Genomic DNA, 11,290 nt, shown 5'->3' on the forward strand with positions numbered 1-11,290 from the left:
AATAAATTAACAAAATACATAATTAAACTAATAATAATTTATCATATGTTATAACTAAAAAGTGTGAGATAATGAAAAGTAAAAAAATATGAATAATATTGTATTTTTACTTTTGTTAGACACAATACAAAAAGTTGTATTAAGTTACAAGTTTTTGAATATTTATCCACTCTATCATTCTTTATTTTGTATTGTCCCTCAGTCGTCATTCTTTAAAATCAAACGTTGAACAAATATTTGTGTTGTCCAATTCCTCATTTTTTAGCGAATCAAATGCACTCTTAATGTCAAACTTTCAAAGCTTATGTTCGACTTATTTAAATAACCGTGTTTAAATTTGTTTATTTAATTAAACAAATGAGCTTGAACAAGTCGAGCATAAATAATTCACAAATAACTTGAATTATTTACATCCCCACCCTAAAATTTACTTGAATAATATATATATATATATATATATATATATATATATATAGAGAGAGAGAGAGAGAGAGAGAGAGAGAGAGAGAGAGAGAGAGAGAGAGAGAGAGAGAGAGAGAGAGAGAGAGAGAGAGAGAGAGAGAGAGAGAGAGAGAGAGAGAGATTCTATTAAGCCAAGCTGTTAACAACTTAATGGAAAAAGAATGAGAGGATATTATTGGGAATCAACAAGGGCAAGGGGAGGACGTTAAAGCGATAGGCCAGCATGTGTGGAGAAAACTACTGGAAAGGCTGGGTAGTCGGTGTTTCCTAGTGTTTAGTGTTTGGGCCCATTCTTGTTTTGGTTTTATTTCTTTTCTCTTCTCTTCTGGTTTTAGGGTGGGCTCCTCACTTTTTTCTCAATGCTGTCTTCATTTTGTTGAAGCTGTAGCAAATTTTCATCAAGGACTTCAATAATCTCCCCTTCCATTTCTTTCAAATTGTGAAGAGAAACTTATGCTATGTAAGTAAGATAGCCCCACCCTCTAATATTCATCATACACAAGTTAAGCAAGGAATAGCAATAATGGGAGCTTAGTTAAATAATAATAATAAGTAAATAAAATCACCCCAAACGCGTAAATCCAGTACCAATGATTCTTATATTTGAATCATATTTTTTGTACCTAGTTTTCCGTTCAGCATAACTCCAATCCGAACAATATTAAAAAATTTCATAAATGTAAACCAAGCCTTGTCAACTTGAGTTAAGAAGCGCTCCTTCATCACCTAAACCGGGAGACCTTTGGATTTAGATAATAAATAAACAAATTCGGGGGAGGGAGGCAGGGTAGGGGAAACCTCTGTCAGTCAGGTACGACAATTTACTAGGCTAGAAACAGAAGACAAGGCACCAAGAACCAGAATTTCCTGGGTAAATTGTGCCAATTTTTTTTTTCCTTCATGGTCATGGTATTTGCCTGAGGACAGAGAGTCACATACATCATGTTGCCAAGCCCGTTGTCTTACAAATGGGACACAGATTCTTATGCATTAGCCACTGTTTGATACAGCTGCTATGGAAATCATGGCCACAATCAAGCGTTCCAATATCATTCCCATCACCATAATCCTCCTGCATACGACGTAGATCAAGTGATGAGACCAATGTGCACAAGCATGCGGGGGATTTAAATAAGTCAGCTTAGTCAGGTTTACCTGACAAACACAACAGGGTTCTGCATCAGTCTCAGACCCTTTTTCAACCGAGTGTTTTCTCTGTTTCAAGAGTTTCGATAGGGTTTCCTCACTCAATCCAGTACTCACATTTCCAATGCGCTCTTCCAGAGCCAACAACTCCTGTTATAGTCAAACTTCACGTGAGAAACTCTCTAAAATGAAGTACTATCTTGAAACATAAGCAAGGGATAAACTGACATTATGGTTGTATAGATATATTAATATTTGCATCCAGATGCAGAAATGAGATTTTACCTCATAAGACATGTTATCAACATCAAGTCGCATATCCCTGTGTCGATCATGAACATCAGCTATTCTAGAAAGAAATGATTGATGCTCAAGGATCACAACATCCTGTCACAAAATGAAAACACGGTTCTTACACCGGCATTTACAAGCTTGCTATAAATATCCATTAAGCCAAATAGTAAGCAGCCAACCATATTGAGATTGAGATTATGAACACATAAAAATTCATATATTTGGCTAACATAAAATTACGAGCTAGCTTATATATTAAAAACAAAAACACTTGAGGAAGGGGGTCTGAGACTCTGAGGTTGGTTGGCACAGGCAGTTTAATAGATTTTCATATAGATGCTGAAGAAAATGGAGTTATGCCCACTCATATTTGTGTCTTTGTCTAAACACAGAACACGCTAACAAAAAAGAGATTAATTGCAATGAGCCCTTTATTATTTTTCTAGAGACCGATTCCTCACTGTGGCATGGCATCCAAATAAACAGTTTAAGAGACCTTCACATCAGCCATGAGCTAACACTCTAAAACTAAAATCTCTTGGATTACTTGCAAGATTCTACCATAAGCAACAATAGTGAACACAAATATGACAGGACCAAAATACAATGTACCAACAGCTCCAAGGATGATTTAAGTGAGATGAATTAGATCTTTAAAGCAGAGATGTGTTAGGGGCAAGAATTTTAACACAGAAATAAGATTATATTACTGATAAACTATCTGGTTAAAGACCAGGCTTAGAGTACAAGCACATTAACACAAGGTTTCCCCCCAACACAAAAATACCTCTTTCAAACACACCACAAACAACAAACTACACAATGTAAATAACTTCCTCATGCCATTCCTAACAAAACACAGCATAACTGTCCTACACACTCCTAAACAAAGACATTCAGTACTTGCCAGTCTTGGCCTGTTTCTTTTTTCTTCCCAACACCTTCCAAGGCCTTGAGCCTTCAAATCCACAGGCTCATCAAAACTGACCTATCAAGATGTAAACCATAGGATTCAAGAATGTATTACTCAAAATATAAGTGCTTAAAAAAGAACAGGTAAGGGATGTAGTTTTTCACATCCTTGTACTGCGTTGGTGAGAAAAATTAGATGTTTCTTGGCTAAATGTTGGTGTGTGCATGTGACCATGGTTATAAGAAATGGAACCAAATAGTTGATTGGCTTGCAAATCTTTCCTCGTGGTTTTAACATTAGACTTCATGTATTGGAGTTTCCTCCTCCAAAATATGGTAGAATCCAGATTTATCTGATGTGTCTTTCTTTAGGAGTATTTTAGCTGGTTAAGGGCCCTGTACACATGGTCAAGCACATCTTACAACCCAACTTACCAGTCTATTTAAGGAGATCAAGCACATATTTCCTTTGAGAATTAAAGATACCTTACTTAGAGTAGGCAACTTCTATCCCAAGAATGTACTTCAGCTTCCGAAGATCATTCTTCTCAAACTAAGTAGCTAACTTCTCCCTTATAATTTGTTTTTTAAGGTCATTAACCCATTATCACCTACAATAATTATATCATGTAAATAGACCAAAAAAAAAAGTACCATAAGTTTGCTTTCTTGAGAATGTTATATAAAAAGGGTATGAACACCTTGACTGTGCATGTACCCCAAGGAAACCATAACCTGAGTGAACCTTCCACCAAACCAATGGGAAGACTGCTTGAGGCTATACAAAGCCCCAATGGCTAACTCTTCTTCTCAAATCCTTTTCCTATTAATAGGCAGCTATTTGTCAGCTAACAAAAACCCACCCTTAATGGGTCTAATCAGTTGCAAGCTCATTCCTCTTCTTTCTAACATAACTCCTTGTATGTAACCAAAAAATAAAAACCTTGTATTTCTTTGACTAACTAACCTAACTAATTAATTACTAATATAACTAACGTAACACACACCCATTATCAAAACATGATCATTCAACTTGGCTGCCAAATTGTGTTTAAATCATGCAGAGAAAAATTAAAAACAATTGGAAAACACCAGAGTTATCTTTCGTGAGAAAAATCCATGTTACTTGAGTGCAGTCATCAATAAAGGAAACAAACCTTTTTGCACCAAAGATATTGAAAATAGACACAAGACCCCACACATCAGTATGAACAAGATCAAAAGGTTTAACACTTTTAATATTATTAGGAGAAAAAGTTGAACGATGGTGTTTTTTAGAAAATTGACAGACTTCGCAAAAAAAGGAGTCAACAAATAATTTGTGAAATAAGGAAGGAATTTAGAGAGGGAAGCGACAGAAGTTGTAATTCAGGAAATGGAGGGGGAGATCCCTGGATCTGTCAAACATCCAGGAATTCACTATTTTTGTATGGTTTCATGTTCTTGGTATTGTACCCGCATTGGAGCAGGATTGGGAACTAGGGTTCATCACTAAGATTCATTCTTTTGCTCACAAATCTAATCCTGTTTGATCAGAAAAATACAAGACATTATATTAAAAATGTGCAAAATTTTGCATCCATCCATTTTTTCTCAAATACTGCATCAGATTTTTATCATTATTGGTTGCAACCTTTGGACAGATATGGACAGAATATACCTTCAGGAATCCAAGTGTAAGTCCAATCAGTATTCCAAATAAATCAACATCTATCTGTATAGACCTGTTAGGGCCAACATAACAACTCAATCCTCACTGCTAAACAACAGGACAAGTAATTATATTTTTTGAATTAGATCTGTATAGGGATTGAACCAGCTTTGAAGTCATTATGGCACTATTAGAAAATTAGATAAAGGTAAAGGAAACTTAACATCTATCTTTCAATATACACCATTAATTTAGAACAACTAACCTCAAATCGCACGTTCCCACCTCTACGCATAAGGCCCAAAACATTGCGGAGCTGTACCATGGAAAAAATGTCATTAAAAGAGAAAAGATATTCATGAAGGAAAATAAATACTGCAACTTTCAAGAGTATTTAAATAGCACAGAGCCCAAATATAGTCAGAAGAAGGCAGAATAGGACATCGGCATAAAGATTAAAAACAAAACTAAATTAATCTTTTCTTTTCAAGTGACTTGTTCAATTATGATAAAATAGGTTGTATATATTATATTGATAACTGCTAAATATGAGTTATTTTGATGATAAAAATATATTGAAAATATCTTTAAAAATATTTATTTAGCAGTTATCTTTGGCTTAAATATTAAGATTTGATATTTTTCTTATCAAGTCTCAAGAAGATACGATTACAAGCAAAACAAATCCAAAAGATATAAAAAATATCAAAAAGGAAGATTTTTAGTATCAGGCCCAAGTCCACTACAACAACTATAAATCAAGTCAAACAGGGTTTCATTTACTCCCTTTCTTTCTCCCCTCTTATCTCATCTCAGTTCTTATACTCCATCCATTGTAAAGCCCTCCATGCCCATGAGTGACTAAATCCCTAGTTAGGGCCTGGCAGACCTAAAAGTCAAGCAATGTATGACATACTTCATGCATTTTATTTGTTGAGTAATAAAATAGATTTGTCATCCTGGGGAACCAGGGACAAGTAATTGAACAGATGTGGGTACAACAGAATCATATAAATTGATAAAAAAAATTATAAACTCATACATCGTAGGCTAACCAGGCAGGCTAGGTCCCCACCTTCTCAAATCCTGATTTTATTTCTTTTATCTTCTATTTTTATTGTGCAAATTATAGGGGAATCAAGCTCATGAGTCATACCATGAAATTATGGGAAAGAGTGATCGAACGGAGATTAAGAAAGGAGACTCAAGTTACTGAGAATCAATTTGGTTTCATGCCGGGAAGGTCGACCATGGAAGCGATTTATTTATTACGGCGGGTGATGGAGCAATATCGCATGGCCCAACAAGACTTGCACTTGATTTTTATTGACTTGGAGAAAGCGTATGATAGAGTGCCTAGAGAGATTTTGTGGAAAGCTCTAGAGAAGAAAGGGGTTAGGGTTGCATATATTCGAGCTATCCAAGATATGTATGATAGGGTATCGACTAGTGTTAGGACACAGGGTGGAGAGTCAGACGATTTTCCCATCACAATTGGTTTGCATCAAGGGTCAACCCTTAGCCCCTACCTTTTTACCTTAATTCTGGATGTCCTCACGGAACAAATCCAAGAGATAGCGCCGAGATGCATGCTTTTTGCAGATGACATAGTCCTCCTTGGAGAGTCGAGGGAGGAGTTGAATGAGAGGTTGGAAACTTGGAGACGAGCTTTAGAAACACATGGCTTTCGCCTAAGCAGAAGCAAATCGGAGTATATGGAATGTAAGTTCAACAAAAGAAGGAGGGTTTCTAACTCAGAGGTGAAAATAGGAGACCATATTATCCCTCAAGTCACACGGTTTAAATATCTTGGGTCTGTAATACAGGATGATGGGGAAATTGAAGGGGATGTGAATCATCGCATTCAAGCAGGATGGATGAAATGGAGAAAAGCATCGGGGGTGTTATGTGATGCAAAGGTACCGATCAAGCTAAAGGGAAAGTTTTATCGGACTGCGGTAAGACCAGCGATTTTGTACGGAACAGAATGTTGGGCGGTCAAGAGCCAACATGAGAATAAAGTAGGTGCAGCGGAGATGAGGATGTTGCGGTGGATGTGTGGTAAGACTCGACAGGATAAAATTAGAAACGAAACTATTAGAGAGAGGGTTGGAGTAGCGCCTATTGTAGAGAAGATGGTGGAAAATAGACTTAGGTGGTTTGGGCATGTAGAGAGAAGACCGGTAGACTCTGTAGTGAGGAGAGTAGACCAGATGGAGAGAAGACAAACAATTCGAGGCAGAGGAAGACCCAAAAAGACTATAAGAGAGGTTATCAAAAAGGATCTCGAACTTAATGATTTGGATAGAAGTATGGTACTTGATAGAACATTATGGCGGAAGTTGATCCATGTAGCCGACCCCACCTAGTGGGATAAGGCGTTGTTGTTGTTGTTGTTGTATCTTCTATTTTTATCTTTTATTTTTCTTATCTTATCTTTTATTATTTTTATCTTAATCTTTTGTTTATCTTATCTTTTATCATCTATTTTCTTTTATCTTTATCATATCTTAATTTAAATATTTTATTTTCTCTATCTTCTATTTTGATCTTTAAATCTTTTATCTTTTCTTTTAAATCTTTATCTTATCTCCTATACTTTCTTATCTTTATTTTAAATTCTTTATCTATTGCTTTTAAATTGGGTTTGCATTAATCTAAGTACAAACAAATTCCATGTGGATTCGACACTCGGACTTCCGAGTACTTTACTACTTGTGACAATTTGGTACACTTGCCAACTAGTTAGGAATAGTTTTTAATATTATGTGATATCTGGGGAAAGGTCTTTGACTGGTTTTATACTATTTTGGATCTATATGGAACTTATAGGCTAGTTATTGAGGTTCAATACCCTTGAACATTTGGAACTAGATCGTACTATTGTAGAGCCAAAATGATGCAATCAAACCTAGTATGATGATTGAGCAAGAGCAACCAAACACAGGAGTAAATGTTTATCAAATATGCTCCTAGACTAATTTTGTTTGCCAGAAATCATTATTAACAGTTATATTCAAGATTATACCTCCTTCAGCCAGGAGTTTGTTTTAAATAAATTTGAAGCCAAAATATTGTTCACAGCATTTGGACAAACAGAAAATAAAGCTTGGGTAAGGTTCATAAGAAATAAAATCTAGGCTGAACTAAATTAGTCTTAAGTCACTGGAATCACATATGATGCAAGCCAAAAATGTTTGAATTGAAGCTACAATTTTTAAATAGGCAAATTTCCACTTAAACAATTTCTGGAACAAAATTTAAATTTCAAAGAAAATGGTGCCGAACATTATATATGCCTCCAAACACTTAATACAATCATTGAAGCAACAATCTTTCCCAGCAGTAAATAATATGATTATTAAAATGCAAGAGAAGAGACAACCGAATACAAACCTCAGATACAAGTCTACTACTTCCTTCACTTGCAACAGCCAAAGTACGTAGTGAATAAGGAATTCCAAATTCACTACCTCCTTGCCTCTCCAACCATGAAGATGATCTCGGGTTTGCCCCACTCCCAGATGATAACGCCCTTGGTTCAGATGTAGAAAAACCAGAGCGCAAGGAAGAAAAATTATTGCTTGGACTTCCAGTAGCATCAGAACTGGGAGAAAACAAGGACCGACGGACATATTCAGATAACCTCTGTGGATGCTGTGGAGGATTAGGAGGAGAAACCCAAGTTGGGGCAGATGAGGGATTGGTAGCTGGATTTGATCCAGTCTGTGATGAAGCAACATTTCCTGGAATACTTAAATTTACACTACTTGAACTTGAAGCTCTAACTGTTGGATTTTGAACTAAATTGCTTAAATCAGTTGCAGGTTGAAAGACTGGATGTTCTAACATATTTCTGGACATTCTTCTTGAGCTTGCATCCTCCTGATCCCTGGCTGGGCATATAATTGAGTTTGATGAATGGATGTTTCTGGAGCTAGAACCACCACTCCATCTAAATGATTGTCTATTCCTGGGCAAAGCAGGGACATGGATTACATGTGGCTGGCTTTGAGGAACCACATTATCTATCGGTGGTGCTGACCTCGAGTTCATAGAATTATCAACAGAATGAAGCCTTTGTGATACTTGAGAGGATGGAGAAACACCAGAATGCCTAATCATGCTCCCAGTTGAGAATGCGGTGGGAGGAACAGAATTTGCTGGGTTTGAAGGATTTAACCTCAAACGGAAATTCCTGTGAAAGCTTTCTGAGCATCCTGCAGTGTTTGAATCAGAAACATTTTCAGATGCTTCATCCCCGATACCCAGGCCAAGTCTTGCGTTTACCTCTTCTGAGGGAATAGATCTTCTCGAACTGCTTCCAGCATTATCCTGAGTAGGAATGGTGTGCCAAGCACTACCATCCGTATGCTGACTGTAGCTAGAACTCCCAGCATCTGACGATTGTCCATTATTTCCTTCAACAGCCTTTCGTTTACAAGAGACCCGCCGAGTATCAAGAGAACAACTAGGCCTACCATCAGTATCTTCTACCAGGAAGGCATTATTTCCAGAAGGAAGCAGAAAAGAACCAGATCCAACATTAGGTGGTATACACTCGTTTGCTGACCCACTAGACTTGTTTAAGTTAGGGAGCTCCAGATGTTGACTATCATCACTGCCACTGTCCGCTAAACCTGCATTTAAGTTGAGATTCTGGGACATCAAATGAGAATTGGGGCTACAGATGTAGATAGGACCTGTATTGACATTGTCTAGTGAAAGAGCATTGGTTGGTTCAAGGCGCCTTTCTTCTAGGCTTGGACCAGCCAATGCACCAGCAGTAATGGTTGATGACCATCCAAGTTCTCTTTTTTGCTCATTATTGTTGATCTCATTTGGTGTATTACTAGAACTTGGCTCCCCTAAGCTCCATCCACTCAAATTTTGCCATTCATGATTAATAATAGAATTCTCATAGGATGAGTTCATATCACAAGGAGAAAGTATATAATCAGGAATTTGATTCTCTGCAGGATTCACATTATTCCAGCAAATTTGCGGATCCGCAGTAGAATTGCCAGATGCAGATCCACAATCAAATTCTAAGGTTTCAGGCATTGAAACAACTGTACCTCTCTGCCCTTGCATTGGAGAAATCTATTGATTTTCCCAACTCAATATAATTAAATATATGAAATGAATCCCTCAATAAAGCAGTAAGTCAGGCACTAAATTTGACAGAGCTGTTCAACAAAACAAGAAAATGTTCGTTAGGCGAACTTGACAATTATGCAAACAAAATATGCAAGAAATTGTTCACGTAAGATGTAATCCATATAACATCAGCAAAACCTCATATCAACAAAAGTATCAGAGCATATGACAAACTCAACAATTAAGCAACAAAATTGCAAAATAAACATACCTTAACACAGGAAGGTCATCACAATTAATAAGGTGAATGTGTAACTAAAGATCAGGTTAAGTATGCTTCTTAATCGTATGCTCTAACCTTCTGAATTAGCGTATAGAACAGGTAAGCAACACCCAAGCCACAAGCACCACCGCTCAATCCTCTTTCATCAGCTAAAGAACCCGGCAGTACCAATCCCACTAATGCAGCATTGTCAATTGATTAGTCCCAGAAATTTGCGACCCCCTAGATAAATAGGCAAAACCTCAACAACAAAGTCAGCACGTTTTCACACAAGTTAATGAATAAAATCTGGTAAAAAACAAAGAAATGAAAATTTTGACAAGATCAGCTCCGATATTGAAAACACCAAAATGGGTTCAATTGACACAAGACCAAGCTGAATTAAAGAGATTCAAGAAGAAATGAACCAATGAAAAATCAACCCTCCTAAGAAATCCCGTCCAAAATAAATAAATAAAAAACAAAACCATGGAAAATTCAAACTTGATAAATTTCTGAACCGCAGCATATCACCCACTGATCAGACCATAAAAAGATGTAGGTTAAATGGAAGAAACTCACCGAATGAAATGGAAATGGAAAAAGGCCGATCTAATAGGAGAATCACGGTATGCGTGACTCAGAATAAACAGGGAAAGAAAGCTCCTATCTTGGATATGGGGTGCTTTTTATTCGATTTATTGTTCCCTTTCTTTCCTCCTGGTGATAAAGGCAAGAACAAGGTGAGAAGAGAAGGGAAGACGTAGGATGGTGGAGATATCAAAATCAGATAGAAAACTGAAGAAAAAATAAACAACAACAACAACAAAATAAAATGCAATGTAATGAGGAGGACAGCAATCTTTAATTTACAAAACAATCCAATAGATATTAAATTAATGGAAAGGTACTAGCCTTGAAGGAAGGAGAGGAAATGAAGTGAAATTACTGCTACATTGCTAATTTGATATGTAAGAATAGTAAATGTTATTAGTAACAATGGTAATTAATAATTGATTTACTAAAAGGTAATTCTGTAATGAGAAAGTGGGTGGAAGGGGTGCCCTGTTTGGCCGCTTACCAAACGGGGAGGTGAGGTCTGGCCTTTTTCTGACCTTACTTACTCAATCCATATGGGTCTGGCTCTGACCCCAAACAAAGCATATAATATAATGATGTTAATAAATTATTGGTGTTGGGGTTTCTGGTGAATGCAGTCCCTTGTCTCTTTTGTGTTCACATCTACACCATGCCATTAGGGTGGATAAACGGAATAAATCCATAAATCGGTCCGCCGGGTCCACGGTGATCGGGGACCAAATTTTTTTAAAAAAATTGAGTCCATCCCACGTAATTTACGGGTTATGCATGTTTGGACGACGTGGTCTGCTCTGTAAACCCATAATCATCAGTTAAGTTCAATCCAAACCCAACTAATTTTAAAAGTCCAATCCAAATTTTTT

General features: G+C 36.7%; 1 protein-coding gene across 9 annotated transcripts; it reads right to left on the minus strand.

The window, feature by feature from the left end:
* Positions 1–1,038: 1,038 nt before the first annotated feature.
* On the minus strand, positions 1,039–11,048 carry LOC100784575 (probable E3 ubiquitin-protein ligase RHG1A). 9 transcript variants are annotated; one of them, XM_006577965.3, is made up of 9 exons: positions 10,909–11,048; positions 10,410–10,547; positions 9,924–10,070; positions 7,862–9,654; positions 4,731–4,781; positions 2,810–2,890; positions 1,894–1,995; positions 1,618–1,758; positions 1,039–1,534 (listed from the first exon to the last, which is right to left on the minus strand). In XM_006577965.3, exons 4-9 carry the CDS (start codon positions 9,557–9,559, stop codon positions 1,403–1,405), a joined length of 2,205 nt encoding a protein of 734 aa, XP_006578028.1. In that variant the 5' UTR covers positions 9,560–9,654; positions 9,924–10,070; positions 10,410–10,547; positions 10,909–11,048; the 3' UTR covers positions 1,039–1,402. The 9 variants fall into 9 exon arrangements, with proteins under 9 accessions (XP_006578028.1, XP_040870729.1, XP_040870725.1 ...); XM_041014795.1 differs by lacking the exon at positions 2,810–2,890 and adding an exon at positions 10,743–10,786 and having other exon boundaries at positions 10,909–11,015; XM_041014791.1 differs by having other exon boundaries at positions 10,743–10,963.
* Positions 11,049–11,290: the final 242 nt, after the last annotated feature.

Source organism: Glycine max, chromosome 4 (assembly GCF_000004515.6).
Source record: "Glycine max cultivar Williams 82 chromosome 4, Glycine_max_v4.0, whole genome shotgun sequence".
Lineage (NCBI taxonomy): Eukaryota > Viridiplantae > Streptophyta > Magnoliopsida > Fabales > Fabaceae > Glycine > Glycine max.

Bases quoted from the DNA above. Each gene is read 5' to 3' on its own strand.
- LOC100784575 (XM_006577965.3), bottom strand. From the start codon at position 9,559: ATGCAAGGGCAGAGAGGTACAGTTGTTTCAATGCCTGAAACCTTAGAA. The intron at 1,759-1,893 runs GTAAAATCTCAT...TGACTATAACAG, and splicing joins TTGATAACATGTCTTATGAG to GAGTTGTTGGCTCTGGAAGA. The intron at 1,535-1,617 runs GTAAACCTGACT...CGTCGTATGCAG, and splicing joins AACCCTGTTGTGTTTGTCAG to GAGGATTATGGTGATGGGAA.